The sequence below is a fragment of the Hyperolius riggenbachi genome, chromosome 7 (genome assembly GCF_040937935.1).
Source record: "Hyperolius riggenbachi isolate aHypRig1 chromosome 7, aHypRig1.pri, whole genome shotgun sequence".
Lineage (NCBI taxonomy): Eukaryota > Metazoa > Chordata > Amphibia > Anura > Hyperoliidae > Hyperolius > Hyperolius riggenbachi.
In genome coordinates, this window is record NC_090652.1 from 213,891,336 (window position 1) to 213,918,530 (window position 27,195).

Here is a 27,195-nt window from a genome sequence, read left to right on the forward strand (position 1 = left end):
GGGAGACAGCGTGTCTCCGAATGCAGCCGCTGCCTGCCCGTTCACCCGCCGGGACTAAGGTAATTACGGCTGCTAATATACTTGCAGCAGGGCCCCGGGGAGCAGTGCGTGTGTGCGAGCGCAAAGGGGGGGGGGGTGGTTGAGAAAATATAGCAGGGTTGGCACTGTTGGGGCCTCAGCAGAGGTCGGGGCACTGGGGCAAATGCCCCTTTTGCCTCTATGGTAGCGCCGGCCCTGTCTACTGCAGCAGGACTTATAGGTACCTGGTACCTCCAACATATCATCTGGACACATTTTGGTGCACTTGTTTATCGCCTACATATAGATGACCTTTGACTTATTCTGACAGATTCCTTATTCCCAGATGGACTGCATATCCCCAATAGGACTCCTATGTTCACCTTTAAACACCCATAGAAAAATAAAAGCTGCTGGATTTTTGAAGTGAACTTGTGGCCATTTCAACTCACTTCTGTTTAGGAAGGACAGCTAATGGTTTACTTATTCCATTTCATTGTGATGCTTAGCTGGTTCTCTTATATTTCCACAGACATTTCTGTGTCTTGCAACTGACCTGGAGAAAAATGGCTTAATAGCACCAGAAAACCTGGACTTGTTGGAGAGAAATTTACAAAGAATCCACAGGACTGACCTGAAGAACAAGATTCTCAAATTCAAACAGAAAGGTAAGGGAGGGAGCTTGCTCTAAAATTCTTACATTTAAGCTTAAAGGAGAACACCCATGCTGTGTTGTTGGTCAGGGTGTGCTGTAAGAATAACATTTATAATGTATACCTGTGTTGACCTTTTAAAGTTATCAAATGCACAAAAACGTATCACTCTCTCCCGCTAGCTGGCTGACTCACCTGGTTAGGATATAAGCAATACTTTACTGAGTACATCGAGCAGCTCACATCCTCAACTGCCCCTCAGAGGAGATCACAATTTAATGTCCCTAGCGTAATCATTGTCTCATGTGAAGCAAAAATAAAATTATGGGATATTGAACTGTACCTGTAGTACAGCTAAAAAATAGAACATTAGTAACAAAGAAAATAGTCTCAAATTTTTTTTTTCAGATTCAAAATTGCTTTTTTTATTACCTTGCATAATTCTGATATATTTGCAATTACAAGCCACACTCTGTATTTTAAACTATAAAACAAGCAGAGCTAATGAGCCTTTGAACTTCCCTGCAGTAAAAATCTTAGCTAAATCTGTCTTTCTGTTTCTTTGATGTATATGTGCTTCAGAAAACAGCACTGTAGCCGACCACTTTGGTCAGAGAGTGCAGAGAAGCTCTTTTGCATAGATAACAACTGAAGTTTCTTAACTCTTCCTGTACTGAAAACAGTATTTGAATAATTTCTTCGCTACTAATGATCTATCAGCTTTACTATACAGTACATACAGTTCAATATATTCTAAGTTTATTTCCGCTTCAGTGTCATTTTAAAGGCCAATGGGGGGGGGTTGCACTTGATCCACCAATATAATTTTGCCATGTGAGGGGAACCTGGAGATCCCTGGGAAAATTCACTCAAATGCAATAGCAGCAGTTGTGGTCAGCATATTAAAGAGGAACTGTACCCAAGGATTGAACTTCATCCCACTCAGTAGCTGATTCCACCTTTCCCATGAGAAATCTTTACCTTTTATCAACTAGATCTTCAGCGTGGTCTGATATTGTAGTGAAACCCCTCCCACAGTGTGATGTCATGACCATGGTCCCCGACAGTTTGCTGTCAATCTCATTGCATTGTGAGAAATAACAGCTTTTTCTAACTGCCAAGCAAGTAGTATCTCCCTTTGTGCATAGAACTCTCAGTAACGAACATTCCTTACAGATCACCTGGCACGACTAAAGATGTTACCACCACTGATAAATTGCAGAATGCAAATCAGGGAGAGGAAAGATTTTACAATGGGCAAACACTGACTTTATAATCTATAACTGAATATTATAAAAAAATATGCAATTTTATTCATTGTTCTTTTCACTTTAATGAGCAAAGAATCTATGTTCAGGTTAATTACAGTAACAAATATATATCCTGAGGGATGCTTTCATTTTGAACATCCTGGAGTTGTCTTTTAAAGTTCAACTGTTGTGAGGGAACCATGGTAACAATCATAGCTGTCCTGCTTCTGGAAATGCTAGTTGACCAAATAAGGGCATTAACAATCACTTCTGTAATTCTTACAAACTAGCTGCAGTTTATACCTGACTTGAAATGGAGGATGCTACTGCTAAGTGAAACGCCACTTAAAACTTACATTTGAATAGCGTAGGCAAGAGTAATGCCTGGTACCAGGGGCGTAGCTTCCAACCCCACGAACCTCGGACCTCCCACCCAAACATTCCTTCAGGACCCTCCACTCCAACATTCCCACACCCCTCTAAGTACTGTATAAGTAGCCAGGTCTATAGGTGTCCCCAGTTTAGGTAGTAGTCAGGGGCGTAACTAGAAAATCACTGGGCCCCCTTGTGGCAACAGCAATTTAACCTAAATACTGTACAAACGTTTTAACTCATACATGAACATTATGGAAAATCCAAGTTGAAAATAAACTGTGAAGATAAACAATTTCATCCATCCTACTCCTGAAAAATAAATTCATTTTGTACAACCTCCCAGTTTTATTTTCTATTTTAAAAGTTAAAAAAGTAGGTTTAATGCTATTGTCTCATATGATGATGATTCAGCTTTTCCCATAGTCTCGCAGTTAGCAATCATGTGACCCCCAACAAGACAAATTCAGCAATCATGAGGCCCCTATCAAGACAAATTCAGCAAAAATGAGGCCCCCAACATGACAAATTCAGCAATCGTGAGGCCCCCAACAAGACCAATTCAGCAAAAATGAGGCCCCGAACATGACAAATTCAGCAATCGTGAGGCCCCCAACAAGACAAATTCAGCAATCCTGAGGCCCCCAACAAGACAAATTCCGCAATCATGAGGCCCCCACCAAGACACATTCAGCAGTCATGAGGCACATAAATAGACAGCATTTCACATAAATAGGCAGAATGCCCCCTTAATATGGTAGACTCCTCTCACCTGGCTTCTGAATTCTCCTGTACTGGCTGCTGTGCCTGGCAATACTGTGTTTGGCTGTATTGGGGATGATGTGTGGGCTGAAAGGCCTGGCAGTGATGCTGTGGCCTGGCTGGCGGTGATGCTGTGGCCGGGTTGGCTGGCGGTGATGCTGTGGCTGGGTTGGCTGGCGGTGATGCTGGGCTGTACTTGGCTGGTTGAAGTAAATGCTGGCCTGACTGGTGGTGATGCTGTGGCCTTTTTGACAGTGATTCTGGGCTGGTTGGCTGGTGGTGATGCTAGGCTGGCTGGCCTGGATAGTTTAGGTAGTGACAGGTGCCCCCTAGTTAAGGTAGCACCAGGAGTCCCCAAGTTCAGGTAGTGACAGGAGCCCCACAAGTTCAGGTAGTGACAGGAGCCCCACAAGTTCAGGTAGTGACAGGAGCCCCACAAGTTCAGGTAGTGACAGGAGCCCCACAAGTTCAGGTAGTGACAGGAGCCCTCCCAGTTCAGGCAGTGACAGGTGACCCCCAGTTAGGAAGTGACTGACAGGGACCTCCAGGTTAGGTTGTGAGTGACAGGCGCCCCCCAGTTAAGTAGTGAGTGACAGGCACCCCCAGGTTAGGCTGTGAGTGACAGGGACCCCCAGGTTAGGCCGCCCCCTCCCCCTCCCCCCGGGCCCACTCAGGGCCGTTTTTGAGGGCTGGAGGGGTCGCAGCATGAGGGGAGAGCTTGGTGGCACGTCGGTGGGGAGGGGGGCCCCCCCCTTCCCTCACCTCGGGCTTTCCCCTCTGCACTCTCCCCTCCAGCATTAAACAAAGATTGTATGGAGGCGGCGGGGCAGCGGCGCAGATACATACCTTCCGTGCGCTCCAGCCTCCACCGATGCGTCTCTCTAGCTTCTGACGCGACTTCCAGTAAAAACAGGAAGTCGCGTCAGAAGCTAGAGAGACGCATCTGTGGAGGCTGGAGCGCACGGAAGGTATGTATCTGCCGCCGCTGCCCCACCGCCTCCGCCTGCATACAATCTTTGTTTAATGCTGGAGGGGAGAGCGCAGAGGGGAGAGCCCGAGGTGAGGGGGGGGGCCCTCCCCCCCCCTCCCCACCGACGTGCCACCAAGCTCTCCCCTCATGCTGCGACCCCTCCAGCACCTAGCGGGGCATCCTGCTGCGGGCCTCCCTGACGTAGGGGCCCCGTAGCAACGCTATGGTTGCTATCCCCATTGCTACGCCCTTGCCTGGTACACAGGAAGCAATTTCAATAATTTAAGACGTGTCAGCTTCCGATCGAGAATAAGATTCATTTTCAGATGAGTCCTGCACAAAATCCATCCCGCTCTTGATCGGGAGCAGATCAGACATGTCAAAAATTATTGATTTGACCTGTTGATCTGATAGGAAATTGCGTTGTGTGTACCAGGCATTCGGGCGCATACACACATCCAATTTTGATTGACCGATCACTGCTCAATTTTACCACCTCCTTGTAGTATGAGGGTCGACAGAGTGTGACAACTATGAACAGACTGTGCAGGTAAGCTTTCATACTACATCAAAGTGGTAAGATTGGCAAATCAAAATTGGATGTGTGTACCAGGATTTAGACAGAGACAGTATCACCAAGAACAGGAAGTGATAAGAAATCACACCCACATTGAGGGCACAAACATAATTTCCATAATGGGAGTGTGTGTGTGTGTTCTTCCCTGAAAATTTATCGATGACATCACCACTGTTTCCCTTGTGTAAGTGTGTATAAGTGGTAATTCTTAAAAAAAAAAAAAGATTTTTCCCCTTACAAATTTACCCTTACAAGGTAATAATGACAATTCTTGTTGTTTATAGGATTTTTTTCTTTGGTGATTCTTGTAAGGGCCAAGAATACCTAGGTGAGAAGTCGGGAGAGACCGGGAGCCCAATGGTGCAGTATAGTCAAGTATAGGGAGGTATACAGGGAGTGCAGAATTATTAGGCAAATGAGTATTTTGACCACATCATCCTCTTTATGCATGTTGTCTTACTCCAAGCTGTATAGGCTCGAAAGCCTACTACCAATTAAGCATATTAGGTGATGTGCATTTCTGTAATGAGAAGTGGTGTGGTCTAATGACATCAACACCCTATATCAGGTGTGCATAATTATTAGGCAACTTCCTTTCCTTTGGCAAAATGGGTCAAAAGAAGGACTTGACAGGTTCAGAAAAGTCAAAAATAGTGAGATATCTTGCAGAGGGATGCAGCACTCTTAAAATTGCAAAGCGTCTGAAGCGTGATCATCGAACAATCAAGCGTTTCATTCAAAATAGTCAACAGGGTCGCAAGAAGCGTGTGGAAAAACCAAGGCGCAAAATAACTGCCCATGAACTGAGAAAAGTCAAGCGTGCAGTTGCCAAAATGCCACCTGCCACCAGTTTGGCCATATTTCAGAGCTGCAACATCACTGGAGTGCCCAAAAGCACAAGGTGTGCAATACTCAGAGACATGGCCAAGGTAAGAAAGGCTGAAAGACGACCACCACTGAACAAGACACACAAGCTGAAACGTCAAGACTGGGCCAAGAAATATCTCAAGACTGATTTTTCTAAGGTTTTATGGACTGATGAAATGAGTGAGTCTTGATGGGCCAGATGGATGGGCCCATGGCTGGATTGGTAAAGGGCAGAGAGCTCCAGTCCGACTCAGACGCCAGCAAGGTGGAGGTGAAGTACTGGTTTGGGCTGGTATCATCAAAGATGAGCTTGTGGGGCCTTTTCGGGTTGAGGATGGAGTCAAGCTCAACTCCCAATCCTACTGCCAGTTTCTGGAAGACACCTTCTTCAAGCAGTGGTACAGGAAGGAGTCTGCATCCTTCAAGAAAAACATGATTTTCATGCAGGACAATGCTCCATCACACGCGTCCAAGTACTCCACAGCGTGGCTGGCAAGAAAGGGTATAAAAGAAGAAAAACTAATGACATGGCCTCCTTGTTCACCAGATCTGAACCCCATTGAGGACCTGTGGTCCATCATAAAATGTGAGATTTACAAAGAGGGAAAACAGTACACCTCTCTGAACAGTGTCTGGGAGGCTGTGGTTGCTGCTGCACGCAATGTTGATGGTGAACAGATCAAAACACTGACAGAATCCATGGATGGCAGGCTTTTGAGTGTCCTTGCATAGAAAGGTGGCTATATTGGTCACTGATTTGTTTTTGTTTTGTTTTTGAATGTCAGAAATGTATATTTGTGAATGTTGAGATGTTATATTGGTTTCACTGGTAAAAATAAATAATTGAAATGGGTATATATTTGTTTTTTGTTAAGTTGCCTAATAATTATGCACAGTAATAGTCACCTGCACACACAGATATCCCCTAAAATAGCTAAAACTAAAAACAAACTAAAAACTACTTTCAAAAATATTCAGCTTTGATATTGAGTTTTTTGGGTTCATTGAGAACATGGTTGTTGTTCAATAATAAAATTATTCCTCAAAAATACAACTTGCCTAATAATTCTGCACTCCCTGTATTCTCACAAAGTTGGGTTGCAGTTGCAGGTTTGGGTTGTATAGGCCCGCAGGGAATTAACCATCACTGCTTGGTACTCCAGGTCCTGCTGTATACTGGATGGTCGCTCTCCTCTTTGAGGGTCCAGAAAAACTGCAAACCTATTACCTCCAAAGGACGTCTGACTGGTAATGGGTAGGATGGTGGACCCAGTGTGTGTTCTATTTTAGTGTTTTAAAATATAAATAAAAATAATAATAAAAAAAGAGGTAATCTCTTACTTCTCCAGAAGATACAGACACCAGTTCAACTTGAGAAAAGTGTTTATTCAAAAAGCAATATGACAACACGTCTCACGGGTCATGGCCCGCTTCCTCAGGTCAATACAAAATGCCTTGATAGCATAGGGGATAGAGTATAGGCGCCTCTAATCTATCCCCTATGCTATCAAGGCATTTTGTATTGACCTGAGGAAGCGGTCCATGACCCGTGAAACGCATTGTCAGATTGCTTTTTGAATAAAAACCTTTTTCTAGTTGAACTGGTTTCTAAATCTTCTGGAGAGGTAAGCGATTACCTATCTTTTTTATTTATATTTTAAAACGCTAAAATAGAATACACATTGTGCGCCTACATCCTACCCATTACCATTTCTTGTAAATAACCACATTTACCATTCTGCCACTGGATTTTAGGTTCTGATCACCGAAGGGCAACATCCATCAAAGGTGTGCACACACCTTCAGGCTAGTTCATTACATCATCATACTCCTTTATCAACATTTGTTTTGACTTCCTCCAAAGCATACAGTTTTGGAGGGTTCCACTACAATTCCATCCTTTTGTCTATTTTGTAAAGCATTACTATACTGTATTTTAGTACCAAACCAGAGAAAGCTAGATTTTAACTGTAGCTAACTACCATAGCTGTTATCAGGGGGTTACAGGTGGTACTCCTGTACTGGACCCAATATGGGAGGCCCAGAATTATATCTCTATTGGGGCCCAAGAGGAGCCCTTAAGTGTATCTTGCTATAGAAGCTTCTTACAGCATTCAGTGATGTCCCTATTCACAGCGACCAGCCAGAAATCATATTTTTTTGTGGTAAACTATGGAAATGGCATGTGTTCTTGATGAAATTAGAACTCGAGAGCAGGATCTCTGAGATTTCTGGGTGACAACTATACGCACAAAAAAGACAACAAAGGGAAAGCACAGTGTTCTTATTTACATAACTTGCATTCTGTCTTATTGGAGAAGCTCATTCTTTGTTGAATTGCTTTATTTTAGGTAATACAGTACAAGGTGGTCAGTACATCAATGCAGCACATCCAGCTGGTCCTAGGAGCCATGTACCCTCTTCTGTTGTAAGTATTCAGGTTACACAAAGTACAGTGTTTGGACCTATGTTACAGAAGGCAATGACCGCATCAGTAACCCATCCCTGGTAGGGAACTGGCAAACCACTACCATTATAGGAATAATCTTAAATGCTCTATATCTAGCTAAACAGCGACATGATTCAGCTGCATTTGGATAGATCATCACTACAAAGATGTGACCTATAATGGAATAACGTGTGACTTGAGAAGGGAATATAAAACCAAACCAGTGAATAAGGAGACATGTTAACCACTTAAATAGACACTGAAGCGAAAAAAAAAATTGATATGATTTGTATGTGTAGTACAGCTAAGAAATAAAACATTAGGAAGCAGAGACATAAGTCTAATATTGTTTCCAGTACAGGTAGAGAGAAATTCCAGTTGTTATCTATGCAAAAAAAGCCATTAAAGGAGTCATCAGGGGAGAAATAGTAAAATAAGTGGTACTTACCAGGGGCTTCCTCCAGCTCCAAGCTCCCAGGATGTCCCTCGCCGCAGCTCTGCCCACAGCCGTTCGCCGCAGGTTCGTCCCGGTCCCCGGAGATGACGTCAGAGCGACCTGCTGCGCCTGCGTGAGCGGCGCTGTCAATCACCGCCACGTGGGCCGGAGCGGACTGCGCAGGCGAAGTACTACTGCGCAGTCCGCTCCGGCCCACGTGGCGTGATTGACAGCACCGCTCGCGCAGGCGCAGTACAGAGCGACCTGGAGGTCGCTCTGACGTCATCGCTGGAGCGGACCTGCGGCGAACGGCTGCGGGCAGAGCTGCAGCGAGGGACGTCCTGAGAGCTTGGAGCTAGAGGAAGCCCCCGGTAAGTACCACTTATTTTACTATTTCTCCCTTGATGACTACTTTAAGCTCCATGACTTTCAAAGTCGCAGAGAGCTCTGTCTTCTAAAGCTTGTTATCTCAACTGTCAGTCATTGTAATTTTATTTTTCTCTGCAGAGAAGGGGTTGAAAAGTTCACTACTGATCTGTAAAATTATTTAGAATGCTGAGTAGTGTGTAAACTGCAAATATTAGAGAATGATGCAATATTATAAAAAAAAAAAACTACATAACTGAAAATAAAAATGAGAATATTTTCTTTGCTACTAATGTTCTAGTAAATATCCGTACTACACAACCAATTCATTATATCATAATTTTTTTTTTTCACTTCAGCGTTTTTTTAAGGACCACAGGCTTACGCCCTACTAGTGACCAGGCAATTTTTCACATATTAGGGCTCTGCAACTTTAATGGCTCGCTGCAGAGACACACAACCAAGCACTCAAATGAATCCCTTTCCCTCCCCCCCCCCCCTTTTCTGCACACCAACTGAACTTTCTGTTGGTGGGCTCTGATCACTGCTGCGATCATTAGGGTTTTTTTTTTAATTACATATAAAGAGCCTTTAAAAAAAACAAAAACAGTTAACACTCTCCCCCCCCCCCCCCATGCCCCCTAATTTGTCACCAGGTGGCTATCGGAAGTTTTCCCCGCCTCTCATAGGCATCAGTCTATGAGAGGGACAGCTCAGGGGACACTCGGAGGGACAGCTTAATGTCCCCTGTACAGCACTGTGCTAGATCGCAGCGCTGTACAAATGTAAACAAACTTTTTTTTTTGTTTTATTTTTTCTCATTTAACAGCCTGCAAGCCGCGGTCGCAGCTTGGCAGGCTGATCACGGAGCTCCGCTCTGTCACTTAGCAGGGATGTGCGCACATCGGCACGTGCGATCCCCTGCAAAACCCTGCCCCAGGACTTGACGTGTTAGGCGGTCCTGGGGCTTCCACCTTCCCGGCTCATATAGGCGTTTAGGCAGTCGGGAAGGGGTTAAAAAGTGTGTGATAATTGCCATGCATGTGACTATTAAAAAAAATAACAATAAAAAAAAAAGTGTGTAAACGACCAAATAAATCATGTAGGATAATTTAGATACTTTTATATAACCTCTGAATTTTTGTCTTTCAGAGCAGTTCGAGTATACTTAATGGCCATAAAGGTATGGATTGCAGAATGTTTCTTAATTTGCATTAAAATGCACATTAACATTGTATGTCATAACTTGTAGATTAAAGGCATTCAGATTCGCAACAGATTTTATTTTTAATACAACCCTAGGGAAAGTCAAGAAAAGTTTCTTAGATTTTATCTGTTTTGGTGTCAATATGAAGTGATGATAGCTGAGATAACTATCCTGAGAGGTATGAGGAATATATGAAAAAATGCCTCCTGGCATCGCTGTACATTACAGCAGTATACTTTATAAACATCTGTGTAATGATATTGGGAAGGAGTTAGTTTGTGGTAAAGTGCACTATTTTGACATGCAGTACAGTTGTTGCAGGCCCTAAAAGTTTTCAGGTTGCATATTTTAAAAAGTCATGTGACTCAGTTGACCCGAGAGAGCGTAAAACCTCATACACATGCTAGAGGGGGTCTCAGCTGAAGCGGTTGGATGGGGCAGCCTGTACAGAGAATCTAGGATGTGTACTGCCGAAGTACTGGATTGTCTCGGCCAAGTGATTGCTCTTTTTCATACCCCTTCTGCTGTAAAGCTTCATACTTATACACTAGATGAAACTTACCCGAGGCAACTGATAATGACTACCACTGCCGAGAATCTAGTGAGTGTACAGTATTGCTTCATGCCCCAGCCAGTGATCAGCTTTTTTCTCCTCACTCACCCCGCCAGCCGCGAGATGTACAGCATCCCTTCATGCAACGGCCAGTAATCAGCTTTTTACTCCTCACTCATCAAGCCAGCCGCGTGATGTCAACTGCAACCCTGCACCCCATCACACAGCAACAGAATGTCGCTAGCTTGCAGGCTATGTATTTGTCATTATGGGGCTCATTTGTAAAGACATGGCAATCTGAAAATTGCTCTTTTCATTTACCACACATTTACATATCTAATTGAAACTTTTTAGATGCCAGATTTGTAAAAAAAAAAAAAAAAAAAAAAAAAAAGCTATCAGATTTTGTGTGGAAAAGAGGGCATTGTACTTACTTAAAATTGGTGACCAGCAGCTACACTTACTTGTATGGAGTCTATCCAGACTTGTACTAGCAGTAGAATATTGTATAAATTGTATCATCCCGATTCAAAACTTCTTGCTTTTATCCAGACATGTAAAAGAGAAAAAACACAGGGACACCAGGTGCCTGATCTAGTGTATTAAGGTAATCACAATGGGAGGTTGTAAAGTATATGGATTGTACACAGTAGGAAGAAATGGCAGTGCATCCAAACCCAGGCTGCATCTGAATGACTTAACAGCAAAAATTTTGTGCAGAGCCTCTTAAAGGCATAAATGCACCCAACTGCATCTGAAACAGGTGCTACAACTTACACTAATGGAGGATGTTAGCTTCTAAAAGAGTTTGCATGCAAACAGTTTCATACTAGAACCCTTCCATCGCAGTGAGGTCATCCTTTTGGAAGGGACGCTAACCTGTATGCAAACGTCCGTTTGACCTGGGAGCAGCTAGCTGTCAGGAACCGGCCCGCGGCACACCTGCGTATACGGTTCCCGACTGCGGGTTTGACCAGATCGAGAGGGGAAGCAGCCTTAGTCAAGCTCCCTCAAGGCTGTGACCCCTCAAACACTTCTCACTGCCACCACTAGCTGTTGCTAACTATAGTATGCACAAACTGCGCCTGCCAAAAATCTCCAATGCTTCAATAAACAGTCATATAATTTCAATAGACAGTCATATAATTTGCATGCAATATACTGGAAGTTGTCAACGAGTATTCGCTATCACAGGTCCTTGATGTACATTCAATCTGAGTGTGACAGCGCTCCTCTTCCTCTCTAAAACTGAACAGAAACAGATGGCCGCACATAGTGCATTACTGTCATCATGAATCACAATAATCAAGCCCCAAACGTGCACATGTGCTCAAAAGTGCTCCACTCGTGATCTCTCCCCCTTCACACCAGCAGCTCACCGGATAAACGCCACCTCACTTTCCAGGTGGGTCTCACATTTAGCCTTGAGAGTGGCCAGCTCCAATCACAGTGTACACAGATTCTGATCCGTAGTTTAGAAGATCCACATTTTAATATTCAGTTCCATATGTAAAAAATATAAAAAACATACATAGCGTAATACAGTAGGTTAAAAGTCAGGGCCTGCGCAATTTCAGCGCACTCACGTGTGTAGAGAAATATCAGGCATCTCGGGCATCCCAGCCCATTAACATGTCTCCTCCACTAGCGGCACCGGCGTCCCGATTTTCCCGCTCCTGGTAGCAGCCTGTACCCTCACCATCCGTGTTTCCTCCTCAAGCCCAGTGACGTCAGCGCTCCTGGTCACGCCCTACGCGTTTCGTCCAATGGACTCATCAGGGGCTAACGTCACTAGGGCGCCGACGTCTCTTATACTCTGGGCTGGCTCGTTCCTCAATACATGAGTGCCTCGCGCGCACTAGGGCTGCGCGACTTCCTGGTACTGACATCATAAGTGATCGCCTGGAACGCAGGTGTCCCCGGCGCTTTCCACTGACTAAGAGAAATGGCTAAGTTTCACCTAGTGCCATCTAGTGGCAGAATCGCTAACTCCCTGCTGGACTTACAACATTTGGCTTAATGCTTTATTGTCAGATCACATTTACTGCCATCTAGTGGCCAAATGACTAACTTCCGGCCAGAATTAAAATTAAAATTAAAATGAAATGCCCCCTATGTTTTACAAACAGGCATAATCAAGAAATTAAATTAAATGAAAAAAATATAAAAAATTTTCTGCAGAGGACAGGGTTCTATGTATAAAGGAAATTAGCTGGTAGATATTATATTGCAGAGCCCAGGGGAATCGTAAATCAAACAGCTCCTACAGCTCCCTCCGACCCTTCTAATGCCTAGTTCAAAATTGGTTTACCAACCTGGATCTACCAGAGGTAATTTGACTAAAAAATCTGGCTAAAGAATCCAGACTAATATTCTTTGTTCTCTTCACTGTCCCTTGACCAATTCCATTATACTATTATATATAATAATATATAATTATAACATTATAATAGCTGTTGCTAGACACGTCCACTCGGCTGTCGAGTGCTCAGCACGCAATACACGTTTTCATATTCGGGTCAGCTTTGCGCTTTAGGCCAAATACGGGAACGCCACGCACACACACACACAGTTGTAAACTTACACTGTAGTAAAGCAAAACCACTAACAGTCGTTCCGAACGATACTGTTAGCCACTCCGAGACTTCCCACTCTGCTGTCGAGCGCAGAAGTGCCCAATACACACAATGCAATTACAATCTTATACGGTAGTGTTGCTCAATCATACAATCAGGCATGGACTTATACACAGTTACACTTCAGACTCTTCTAGGCTATGAGGGTTAGCTAAGTACAGCAGAAGTCAAACTTATTAAATAATGATTTAATATTCCAGGAAAAAAGTGGAACAATTCAGAAATGTATATATACAAAAGATTTACAGAAACAAAGTAAAAATTACAATGATACACACAAGATAAGTTTGCATAAAAATAAAAAGGTAAATAAACGTAAAGTGAACTTTTACCAACGCAAATGTCCAACCGTGGAGGGACACGGATTTACCGATTCGATCGGGATCAGCTCTGGCGATGTGCTACCCTCAAGAGTAGATGATTTTTAGGCATCTGGCCCTGCTTTTTATACTGGGATATATGCCTGGAGGCTGCAACTTCATTGGGAAGGGGAGGAACTCATTTTCATTAAATTTCCAGACATAATTTAATTCCCAGACATCTAACTTCCATATGTAAAAGTGTATTATAGCACACCCGTCAAAAGACTTCAAAGCCTTCCTGTGTTAGTGTTTGATCTTTTCAGAGATTTCAGAACACTTCCATAAAATCCAATTTCCACAGGTAACTATAGTCTAGTCCATACATCAAAAGATTGTATTTTGGCCACAGGTAGCAGTTTACCTGTAATTGCCTGTAAACAGACACAGACAATCACATTGAGACGGCCGATCAAAGGTGAAGACCTGACTGCTATTGTTCCCCCTCAAATGCAAATGTACTACAGGAGATTCAATTAGCAGCATCCAACTTCCAGAGGAACTGAATACAAAAGCTCAAAGTACTTCATTCTGCCATACAAACAATCACAGCTTCCCCCAAAGCCAGAGTGGCTGTAGCCGCCCTACACATATGATACAGTCAGAAAAATGAAAAATATGCTTCTGTATTTTCCGAACATCCTAACTAGTTGCTATATCATGACACTAGCCATTAAAGGGAAGGAACGGACTGCACACACCCTTCCAGGTATTTTACACAATAGAAAAGTTAAAATTGTGTTAAGTAAATTGATTATACTCACGAGTGTGGGTTGCTGTAAGAAGTAACCACTCGTGGAAGCATGTGACGAAGTACCATCTTCACTCGACCTTGTGTCAGGTGAAGGTTGCAGCTCCAAAAATTTGACAGTTTCAGAAACCCAAAGTTATCCCCTAAGGGGGGTGACTGGAATGCTAAACAGAGGGACTGGAGGTGCCCAGAAATATTCCAAAAATAATAAAATAATAAAAAGCACCCTAACGTCTAGAAGAAGACTCACATGTTAAGTTCCAGAATAATTTATTAAGATTCAGCACTTTTAGGACAACACGTTTTGCAGCTAAAGCCGTTTCATCAGGTGACATACTGTGCCGTCCTGAATAGTATTCTGGGGCGCCAGACCTGTATGGAGTAGCTGACGGCTACTCATAATTATTACTTCTTAGCATACAAAGTAGTGAACACACAGCCATTTGACTTTCACTGTAGCAGAGTCCCTATACTTGGTTAACTGGTGAGCCGGGTGATTGAAAGTTCTCCCATTTTGCCTTTGGTGTCTGCCAAGAGGCGAGTGATGAATGCTAGACATTGCTCACTTTGATCACAACTTTATAAATATGGCAATCATCACTAAATCATTGTTAAAAAAACAAAACATTAAACTAATGATTGTGGAAAGGTGGCAATTATGCATGAAGGAGTGAGTCATTTTCGCCTCTTCTACATCTGGCAATCTGAAAAATGCCATTATTTTAAAGAAACAGCACTTTTCTTTTCTGGCAACCAGGTAGTCCATCCTCTTTATAAAGCACACCTGAAGTGAGAGGGATATGGCGGCTGACATATGTATTTATTTTTAAAACAATACCAGTTGCCTGGATGTCCTGATGATCCTCTGCCTCTAATACTTTTAGCCATAGACCCTGAACAAGCATGCAGATCAGAGTCTTCTAACTGAAGTCTGACTGTTTTAGGTGAGAGATTCAAACACTACTGAGGCATGAAAGATCAGCCAGATGATAGATAACTGGTATTGTTTAAAAGGAAATAAGCATGGCAGAATCCATATCCCTCTCACTTCAGGTAGAACTGTGTGTAAATGATGTAAGGGACTGCAGAAATAAATGATGTAAGGGACTGCAGAAGTAAAGTTTACAGGTAAACTTGACTTTGCTAGCAGTGATATAGAAATAACCATAGATTCAGCAACCTGATAACTACATTGTGCTCCTCACTGAGGCTTTTTTAGGGATGATATTTCCTGTAGCATACATCTACAGTATCTGCAGCTAGTAGAGTATTTTGGAGGGGTGAACGACATACCTTGATGAAAGAGTATTCTAATCTCTGAAATGTGGATTCCTTTGCAATTCTTCCTGGCTGTGGGCACTTTATAACTTGTGAACACACATGCACTCTGTCCACATTCCATTCACATCATGTCATTTCATGTCTGCATTGTGATACTCTAGTCTATATTATTTTCTTTAGTATATTTTTTAGTCATGTTGAATCGCTGGTATAAACTTATAACTTCCAGATTTTGTATTGTATTGGTAGTTGACTTCTCTACTATTGCTGCCTAGTTATCCTTTATGAAGTTGGTGTAGGGGACAGAAGCAATTTGTGCCAATAGACATGGTGCTAGGAAAGCACAGTAGGGCTAGATTGATGATGTCATTGGAATTCTAAACACTTTTAAGGTATCCACAACCTCAGTTTTTGGAAAACTGATTAGTCAATGCAATTAGCAAAGAAGACTGAAATAGAGGCTGTTCAGTTGTTCAGAGCAGAATTTTTGTTGCAACAGCAAAACGTGATTGGTTACTTTGGGTACCCAATCCACTTTTGATCATGCTCTTTTTGCACCTATTTTGGTAAATCTGCCTCAACAAGATTTGTACAAATTGTTTACTGTAACTCTCTCTTTTCTTCCCACCTCTAGGGTCAACCCCAGTGCAGGAAACAAGACCATTTATACAGGTGATGTTCTACATTCTCTTTCAAAAGAAACATGAGTGTTTAATATGTATGTTATCTGTCTGTAATGCGTCACACACCGATATTTCTCCATCATAATGTCCAACCGGGTCCTTCCCTGTGCACTATATAAATACATCAACATAATTTATCACAGGTAGGCAAACATTAAAAATGATTGCTTTGAGGTTGCTTTGGAAATGACAGATGACTATAGAGTGCTTGAGATTCCTCATGCTAGTTTGTGCTAGACAGAGAGCATACAGCAATCACTTTGCTGCCTGTTCTGAACTTTGATTACATAATATTGTTTGCACTGACAAGTGGCAGCAATCTCTCTTTTAAGGTAGTACTCCTTTAACTGCAGTACACTGAATGGAACATTGTTTGGAAGTAGAGATTGCCACTACAGTCAGAGTGAGCCAGTGGCTGTGAGCCTGGTAAATCTCTGGATCTCTACATCAATGGTTCTGTAATAATTTTTTGTATTGCCTTGGTTGTAATAGTTACAATCATAAGCCTTATTTACAAATGCTACATTTTGCATTGTTAGAGACGATCAATCAGCAACAATGAATAAGCATTTTTGTTCTGCACCGCATGTCACTGACTTGTCATCTCTCCCCTATCCATAGAAGAGAGCAGGCTACTTGGTTGTAGATGAGCATTGTATCTGTCCAGCATTCGCTACGCACAGCGTCTCCCTTCTACGTCAGCTTCATTTATTATATCAAAGCTTATGACTGTGTGAATCACAATAAATGATGGCAAGTTCCCAAAGAGATGACAGTCCCGAATCACCTAACATGTCTCCTGAGGAGCTTGTATGCAGGTCAAGATTGGTTCCATATCGGTCATATGATGGGTTCAATATCGGAAAAGTAGTACGACAAGGACAAGGCTGTATATTTATCTTACTTATACGGAGAGTATATCAGGCAAAATGCCAGACTGGATGAAGCAAAAGCTGGAATTAAGATTGCTGGAAGAAATATCAATAATCCCAGATACGCAGATGATACAACTCAGAAAGTGAAGGAGGATTAAGAACCCTCTTGGGTGAAAGAGTGTGCAAAAGTTGGCATAAGGCTCAACATTAAAAAATATGCGTCGCCGGGCAGCACCTGCGCACTGCTCACCAACCTGGCCGAACCAAAAGTAGCTTTGGACGGCATTTACAAGATAATGGAGGGGACCGGAAAAGAATGGACAGAGCAGTGGGAATCTGAACTGCTTGCTATACATGCCTGCTCCCCCCGCTACATTGATATAACACGCTATATTAACTTGCGCTGTTTGTGTGCGGTATACTTACCGCTGGTTTGTGAATCAAGCTTTTAATGACAAGACCAGGATCATTGGAGAAGACGCTGATGTTGAGAAAAATTCTGGGCAAAAGGAGGAGGGGACAGCAGAAAATGAGATGGCTAGATAGTATTATGGAAGCAACAAACATGAGCCTGGATAAACTTCCAGAGGCAGCAGAGGATAGATGGACCTGACATGCTATGGTCCATGGAGTCTGACGTAACTGAATAGCGACTAAACAACAATAACTACCTCCTGTGGTAGGATATTCAGTAATTTAACCTCTCTTACCGTAAATAAAACCTTTCTAAATCAATGGCAAAAATGTTTTCCTTCCATATGCAGATAGATCAAGTCCCATGTCCTTTGTACAATCCTAGAGACAAAAAGCTCATCTGTTAAGCTGTATTTCCCTCTGATGTGTGTATACATGTTAATTAGGTCTCCTCTCGGTCATATTTCTTTTTCTAGACTAATTAAGCCCAGTTTGTCCATGTTTTCTTTATAAGTGAGACTTTCCATCCCACTGATTAATTTAGACTGTCTTTGTACCTGTTCTAGCATGTCCATTGGCCTCACAAGTGATTTAGCACACAAACATCTTGTTTTATGTAACTCAGAATTTAATTTGCCTTAGCTCCAGCTTGGCATTGAATGTGTTTAGTTAACTTATTAACCATTATTCCCAAATCATTCTCCAAGTCTAATGCTTCCAGCTCTATGCCATTTAATTATATGATGCTCTACCATTTGTACGTCCAAGGTTTACATTTATCACCATTACATTTTATCTGCTATATGCCTTCCCAGAGATGGATTAGGAGGAAATTGGTCCATGGACACCATAGTAGCTTTGGCTCCCACTTGTGGTCCTTTTGGTAATATGATATGGAGAGGGTTCTGAGAAGGCGGCAGTTGGGGCCCTTGACACTGACTAGGCCCCAGGCACTTGCCTAGGTGGCCTCGTGGATAGTCCTACTTTGTTCCTTTCCATATGGCCATGCTATCTAGATCCTGTATTAATATGTCACTATCCTGTTTAGTGTTGATAATTCTGCAGAGTTTGGTATTATCTGTGAAGATGGCAGATACTCTTTATTTCTTCTACTATATCATTAATAAATACATTGAATAGTATTGAACCTAATCTGAACCTTACAGTATTTAGGATTCCTATCAATAACTAATTTATGGAAATGCATACCAGATTCTGAAAGTTACGTACTACAGAGCTTGGGGATTTCCAGCTTCCTGCTTATGTTACACCCACACCTCAGCTGCTCTACTCAGAAGAAATGAAACTAGCTATGTGTATATATCTGAGCTCACAAAATTTTTAGTATCAGTCAGGCCTGGGGAATGTTCTCAGAGTCACAAGGTGCAATGTGATGGAAGTTCTGAGCACAGAAACAATTCTATTGCATGATTGCATATTCTATAAGCAGTGAGGTTATTTGTCTCTATCATTACAGCATGTACTCATGAACAGCATGTACTATGTTGTTGTTTCAAATCAGCGGCGGCTCTAGCTTCAGATTTTTTGGGGGGCTCAACGGCTGGCAGGCGGGGCTCCCGTCAAAAAAATGGGTGTTACCACGCAACAGAATGTGGGTGTGGTCATGGGTGGGGCCAAATATACATGACCTTAGCAGTGGTGTAAAAGGTCTGCCAGGGAAGTTTGAGCGCTGCCATAGTGTTTACCCCCAAAATACATGTAATCTGACAGCATTTCCCAAAAATACATGTTATTTGGCAGAGGATCCTCCAAAATACAGATAATATGACAAAACGCTAATACTGTACATACTAGAGGTAGCAAAGATCGGCGCACACTGCAGCTGGTTTACTAACAGTACAGGCACAGAGTCACAGCTTATACTGTACATACTTCTCTCCTAGCCGCTAAAATAATGACCCCCTTCTTCTCCCCATGCCACTGTAGTGAATTTTTTTCCGCCTCCATGAAACTAATGCCCATCTCCTTCTCCCCATGTCACTAATGTCCCCCCTCCTCCCAATGCCACTAATGCCCCTCTCTCCCACACCACTAATGTCCCCCTTCTTCTCCTCCGTGCCACTAATGCCCCTCTCTCCCATACAATATAGTGCATACAAAACACTAGATAGGGAAAAAATATATATATATATATATATATATATATATATATATATATATATATATATATATATATATATATATATATAAAATCTATTCACCTGTGGTAGAAAATTCTGATACATTTTTCAGAAGATTAAATGGTGTAGGATAGATTGTAAGTATCTCAATGTATAGACCCAATCAACTTAATATTTCGTTTCATAACTGAGGTACTATTGAACGTATGTGTGTGATACATCGGTAAGGATTTTCAAAAGTTAAAATCAAATGGAGAAATTGATCGTAATTTTGAAATCCGAAAAAAATATTAAATATGCTGTTGTGTATGGCCACCTTAAAGTGTACCTAAGAAGGGTGGATTTAAAAAAATGATACATACCAGAAGCTTCCTCCAGCCCCCTCCAGGCTGATCACTTCCCGTCCGCCTGTGTGCCCCCATCGCCCACAGGAGCACAAAAGTGGAGTGCATGCGGTTGGACTGCGCCTGTGCTGATTGGCCCCGACTGAAGGACTTCTGGAGGGCGAATTGCAGAGCATCCAGGCAGCGCAGGAGGAATAGTAAGCAATAAGCTTCAAGGGGGCTGTAGGAAGCCCCAGGTATGTGTAATTTTTTTTTTAAATCTCCCCCCCCCCCCCCCCGTCTCAGGTACAATTTAAAGCAAATCTGAAGTGTTAAACCCCCAAAGACGAAATTCTTACATCGCTAGAGGGAAGCCTCTGGATTTTCCAGGGGCCTCCCTGATCCTCCTTGAATCCACTGCTGCCACCTCTTCTTCTTTGCTCCTGCACTCCTCTCCATGTACAAGCATGGCCAGACCATGCAGGCATCACTAGGATTTGCGCCTGCCTAGTGGCACAGAGGAAAAAGCTGTGCACAAGCAGGTTGGTGCTACAGTGCAGGCGTAGGATGTACTTTGCACCTGCACACTGTGGCCACGTTTGTACACTGAGGAGAGTGCAGCCCCTAGCATCATATTCAACAGCATTGTCATATATTTTCAAAGGGTCACAGCGCAGGAACAGAGGGGCATAAGAAGTTTGACTGAGATATCTAGGTCTATATTTTTTTTGTCAGTTCAGGTATGCTTTAAAGCAGGGGTGTCGTACTCCAATACAAAGTGGCGCCGAATTGAACTCTGGGACCAAGTTGCGGGCCGACCCCAATGTCTAGTGGCCACCTCTGTCTATTATAATGTTCCCTAGTGTTTACTGCCCCCCTCCAACCCCTATACTGTTCTCTGATGTTTAGTGGTCCTCCCTCCCCTACAGTTTCCTGGTGTTTAGTGGCCTCACCTTCCCCTATACAGTTCCCTGGTGTCTATTGCCCCCCTTCCCTCTCCTATACAGTTTCCTGGTGTCTAGTGCTATCCTCCTCCCCTAATGGCATCACTGGTGATCTAGAGCTTACCCTCCAATATAGCTTCTCCGGTGGCCTAGAGTGGGCCAAACATAATGCAAAGTGGGGAAACCACTAAATCTGATGGCTCCGAGGGCCAGAGTTTGACATGTATGCTTTAAAGAGAACATGAAGTGAGAGGGATATGGAGGAGGCTGACATTGTTATTTAATTTTAACTACTTTGGCCTCCTGGACGTACTAGCTACGCCCAGGAGGCCATGTGCGCTGCCACGCGCCCCCGCGGCCGATCGTGGACGCGCACTCCCAGCCCGCGGTTCGCTAGCCAGGCAATCAGTGAATCGGGCTATGGAGCCCGTTTACTGATTGCTCTCCCCCCGAGAAAAACCGTCAGCTTCGCACGGAAGCTGAGGTTTTTCTGTTCCTATTTCCCCCGGCGTCACTCTAAGCGTCCGTGTTATGCTTAGAGTGACGTCATTGTAAACAAACTCATGGCTGCCATCTTGTGGCCAAAAAGCTAACTGCAGGAAAATGCAAAAAAAAAATAAAAAAATAGACCAATATGTCCTAAAAAAAATTGATTTGCATCCCACCCTCCCAAAAATACCCACATAAAATGTTTAATAAATAAAAAAAAAACATTACAATTAAAAAAAAAAACACACATAAATATTTACCTAAGGGTCTAAACTTTTTTAATATCTATGTAAACATGAAATATTTATATATTTTTTTAATTATAAGCTTGTAAATAGTGATGGATGCAAAACGGAAAAAATGCACTTTATTTTCCAAGTAAAATATTGTCGCCATACATTGTGATAGGGACATAATTTTAACGGTGTAATAACCGGGATAAATGGGCACATAATATACTTGAGTTTTAATTATGGAGGCATGTATTATTTTAAAACTATAATGGCCGAAAACTGAGAAATAATGATTTTTTTCCGTTTTTTCCTTATTCTTCCTGTTAAAATGCATTTACAGTAAAGTGGCTCTTAGCAAAATGTACCCCCCAAAGAAAGCCTAATTGGTGGCGGAAAAAACGAGACATAGATCAGTTCATTGTGATAAGTAGTGATAAAGTTATAGGCTAATGAATGGGAGGTGAACATTGCTCGGAAGCATAAAGTGAAAACGACTGAAGGCTGAAGTGGTTAAACAATGAAGATTGCAAGACAGTCCTGCTGATCCTTTGCCTCTAATACTTTTAGCCATAGACCCTAAACAAGCATGTAGATCAGAGGTAGCTGACAAAATTAGCTGTATGCTTGTTTCAGATGTGTGATTCAGACATTAGTGAGAAAAGGATGATCAACAGGACAGCCAGGCAACTGGTATTAAAAGGAAATAAATATAGCAGCCTCCATATGCCCTGCTCCATATGCTTCTCACTTCAGGTTCCCTTTAAGGCTGATTGTAATTTGCAGTAAACCTATTTCATTTTTAAATTAAATATTTTTATTTTTTTTCATTGAGAGAAAATATTTTCCTTTATGACTTTTTGGGATTCTCTGACTTACGGTAGGTTTATGTTTCTACAGACAGAAGTAATGGATGATCGGTATCCTGTTAGACATGAACCAATGGGCTTCTGCCTAATCATTGACTGTGTGGGAAATGATGCAGGTAAGTGACTTTAATTTACTAGATGTACTGATGCAGATACAGGAAAATGTAACTGCATGTTTCATGGTCTTCCATATTAAATTAAATATTATTTACTAAAGTTTGAGAACAGCGGTGAACCTATCCAATTTAGCAAAATGGTATCTTAGGTGACACAAGTTCCAAAAAATAAATAAATGTAATCCATTTTGGAAAACGGCTGTAACATAACAAAATGTGGAACAAGTAAGGCCCTGTGAATACTTTACCGGCAGGGAATTTTGTGAAAGACTCTACGGGAGGACTGACTGCCTGTGAAATGTATAGCATAGGTTTACACTGGGGTGTTGTCCTGTAAAAACAGAATGATGCCAGATTGCAAAAGTTGCATTGTGTGGTACTCAAGCATTGCGACGCATACAGTCAATGAAAAGTATGTCTCACTGCAACTGTAAACATGCTGTCCAATATCGCACAGCATACCTTACGTTGTGCTGACAGGTTCCACCGCAACACATTATTATACACTGATGTGAACATACCATTATGTTAGCAATGCAATTACATTGTCTGACTCAACACCCTGCAACGCTCCAGTGTAAACGTAGCCTTACTGATCATACAGGGTGTTTCAACATTTAGTTAGTTCCATTATTTTGCAAATGGACTTAGGAGTACTCATCGACAACAAGATAAATAATCGTACTCAATGCCAAGCCGCTGCAGCTAAAGCTAACAAAATGTTGGGATGCATTAAAAGGGAAATACAAACTTGAGATGCTAGCATAATATTGCCCCTGTTTAACTCTCTAGTAAGGCCACATCTGGAATACTGACCTTTGTACATTTTATCTTATTGTACAGCAAAGTTCCGGTTATCCGGAACTCAGGCAACCAGAAGTCTCAACTAACCGGTATGCCTGAGAGGAACATGAAGGCTGCCATATTTATTTCCTTTTAAAGAATACCAGTTGCCTAGCGCTCTGCTGATCTTTCATGCATCAGTAGTGCCTGAATCAAAAAATTGAAAGAAGCATGAAACAAATTTAGTCAAACGCCAAACATCTGATCTGCATCAAGTAGACGCTTGAGCTTCTCTGACTATCTTTAACTTCTGGATCATTTGTAATCACTTTGTCTCCATAGTGTGCAGAAAGCCCTCTGTGAAGTTTAGGCCCTGGTACACCTTCAACCCATAAAAATGTGATCACTTGTTACTATTTTAATGTGGCGAGTGGACCAGTCATGGTTTACTCCTAGAAAACAATACGACAAACTGACTGATCAAGCATTACACTTAAAGCAAACCTGAAGCCAAAATAAATATATGAGATAATGAATTATATGTGTAGTACAGCTAAGAAAAATAGCATTAGTAGCAAAGAAAATAATCATATTGTTTTGCAGAAAGAGTTAAAAAAAACTTCAGTTGTTATCTATGCAAAAGAGCTTCTCTGACCTATTTGACCCATCTTGGGTCCAATACAGTCCTGTTTTCTGAACTACTTAAAGGATACCTTAGTGCAACATAAAATTTAAAAAAAAAAACTCCCCTACGGTACAGCCTACGGACTCTCCGAACTTACTCTCCGGTCTGGGTGGTTTGGGGATGACTGTGCAGGTGCTGCACGGCGATGTGCATCCATGTTCGCGCGGCCAGAAGCGCTCTGCGCAGGCGCACTACATATCTGTGACATTACAACTACGTAGTGGGGCGCTAGAACAAGGATACGCGGCGGCTGAAAGTGGAAATTTATCATGGATGTATACATGTACAATATCTTTTTGCAGCTGTCCTATTTAATGTGACTTTTTACATTTTCCTACAGAAATGCTGGAACGTGCCTTCCGATGCCTCCATTTCAGTGTCCAATGTCACACGCATAAAAGCGTTCAGGAAGTTAAGGAGATACTACGAGACGTTGCTAACATGGAACAGCACAGACATCATGATATGTTTGTATGTATCATCATCAGCCGGGGGCAAACAGAATCTCTGTTCTTCCTAGACGGCTGCACGCCCGGCCTCTCTTTACAAAATATTACACATTTTTTCACTGGACAGTCATGTCCAAATCTAATTGGAAAACCAAAACTTTTCTTTGTGCAAAACTATTTAAGTTGCGACTACGAAGTGGAGCAAGATGAAAATCTCTTGGAAACTGATGGTCCCATCTGCAGTGAAGGAGGAGAAGAGAGGAGACGGAGCTCTGTAACTACACCCAATGAAGCAGACATTTTTTCCAGTCATTGTAAAGTAAATGAGCTGGAACTTCAGAGGTTTTCGGGGAGCCCTTCTTTGTACCTGGACACGCTTATAGAGTTACTAAGTGACATAAAAAGAAGGTAATGCTTAGCTTTAAGAACCAAGTATGCATGGCTCAAACTATTTGTTGTGAATTATTTGGTACAGTAATGTGAATTGTTTTATTTTATTTTAACTATGACATTACTAATGAACTTAAATAACTGGAATCATTTAACAATTAAATTAAAACAGTTAAATTGAACATTTTCTTAAAGGGGAACTGAAGTAAGAGGTATATGGAGGCTGCCATATTTATTTCTTGCTGGTCTATTTCTCTGCAGTAGTATCTGAATAACACCAGAAACAAGCATGCAGCTAGTCTTGTCAGATCTGACTTTAAAGTCTGAAACACCTGATCTGCTGCATACTTGTTCAGGGGCTATGGCTAATATTATTAGAGGCAGAGGATCAGCAGGGCTGCCAGGCAACTGGTATTGCTTAAAAGGAAATAAACTTGGCAGCCTCCATATACCTCTCTTTTCAGTTCCCCTTTAAGTGATGCAAGAACAGGTACCGTTGTCATATGAATGACCGGGTCCAGGATACTCCTGTCCAACAGTCCCTCCAACCCCCCTGCATAGCAACATGCGTATCTTCAGCCAGAAGCTGTGTACAGTGTCGTCGCTTCTATGTTGCCCTGATGGGATCGGTATCCGAGCTCCCTCCATGTGTATGTAGCTTGAGTCAGAGCAGTTCCGCACCCGGAGCATCCCTCCGGGATGGCATGGGTGACTGCTGGAGGCCCTAAGCAATGCATACATGAGTATTTTTCTGTCCTGTGATTTGACAAAGGGTATCTTATGTAGTCCCAAAATGATCCTCAGTGATTGGATGGATAGTGGTGTGTGGACCTTCAGTGGGATTTACTAAATAATATAGAGTTATTAAAATTGTTGGTCCGGCACCTGAGACTACAGAGATGTGCAATCTATCGTTGAACAGACTTTTTTGAAACCAGTCTCTTATGCTGGCCACACACATATATAGGTTTCATTGCTATCTTATTAAATTATTGACTTAAAACTTTTGCATAGACATATAAAAAAGGTGATCATTTGAATATATATAATGGTTGAATCTATTTAATGCAATCAAATTTTTCCAGCCCTCCCATTAGTAAAATTATTGCATTTGATCAAAAACGATCACAAGAAATTGTATTTTTTTTTTAGCTTGTCAGTTTGATTTTAGGGCCCATTCACACATGAAAGCAAAAAAAAATGCATGAGTGATTTTTCAGTGGAAACATCACTGAACAATGCAGCGATTTTTCAGCGATCGTGTTTAGCGCTTCTATAGCACTGAAACGCTAAACCAGGAAATGGTGCAGGTGACGCATTTGCGCTTCGATTGTGGGCAGTTTGCGGCGATTAGCGCAAATTGTGCAAGTAAGAAAGGGCCCATAGGGTTTAATTACACTAGCGCTTTCAAAAGAGCTAGCATTTGAGCGTTTTGCCGAAATCGTCGGCAAAACGCTCAAGTGTGAATGGGCCCTTATACAGATACAGTCACTTATTCATTGGGCAGTAGCGATGGTCAATGAGATGCAAATTCAGAGTTAATGCAGGATTATCAGCTTTAAAATGAAAAGTCCAATTCCACCTTGGTGGGATTCAGTCGGTTCATTTTCAATCTTCACAAACCTGCATACACAAATTGTCACAATCCTGCATCAGTTCAGAATGAATTGCATCTCATGGACCATTCCTAGTGGGCAGCATTGTCGAGAATACAGACTATAATGTTACTAACAAGATTTCTGTTTGTTTTGGTTGCAGGAAACACCAGGACATACAAGAGATTCACACAGAACTTAATCGCATCATATACAATAAGCAAAGAGGATACTCATTAATGCTGCAGCATACTCTCACAAAGAAGCTATTCCTTCATCCTGCTTAAAATTCTACTCATTCTGAAATAAATATATATTTTCACCTATTCTTAATGGGACAGATTGATCATAGTAAGCTACAGGAGATTTATCATGTGAAAACTGCATGTGATCGCGCGCAAACCTTCGCTTATCACGCAAAGTAACTCTGTGCGCACAGATTGCGTGATAATTGCTGTGATAGCAGTTATCACGTTTTAGTGAATCAAGCCCCATGTTTGTTGCAGTTCAACAGACAATATAATCTTATATTCCAATGGCGCTCCCACGCTGGGTCAACACACGCATGCTGCGCGTTACTGGCCGACGTATGTGGTTACGGTGCAAACATGAGTTTATGGACTGTATGCTGCACTGTATGCATCAAAGTGGCAACGTGTGATGCGGCTTTTCATCACTGATGTGTTGTTATCTTATTTTTTA

At 42.1% G+C, this 27,195-nt stretch overlaps 1 protein-coding gene across 4 annotated transcripts in view; it reads left to right on the forward strand.

The window, feature by feature from the left end:
* The window catches only part of CFLAR (CASP8 and FADD like apoptosis regulator), a 94,230-nt gene extending 67,409 nt beyond the window's left edge, over positions 1-26,821 (forward strand). For all 4 annotated transcript variants that reach the window (XM_068245151.1, XM_068245147.1, XM_068245149.1 and 1 more), the window contains exons 4-10: positions 551-686; positions 7,821-7,897; positions 9,873-9,903; positions 16,142-16,179; positions 22,507-22,591; positions 24,400-24,916; positions 26,657-26,821. In XM_068245151.1, the coding sequence (XP_068101252.1) occupies positions 551-686; positions 7,821-7,897; positions 9,873-9,903; positions 16,142-16,179; positions 22,507-22,591; positions 24,400-24,916; positions 26,657-26,780 (1,008 nt within the window). In that variant the 3' untranslated portion in view covers positions 26,781-26,821. The remainder of the gene's footprint in view (positions 1-550; positions 687-7,820; positions 7,898-9,872; positions 9,904-16,141; positions 16,180-22,506; positions 22,592-24,399; positions 24,917-26,656) is intronic.
* The last annotated feature ends 374 nt before the right edge of the window (positions 26,822-27,195 follow it).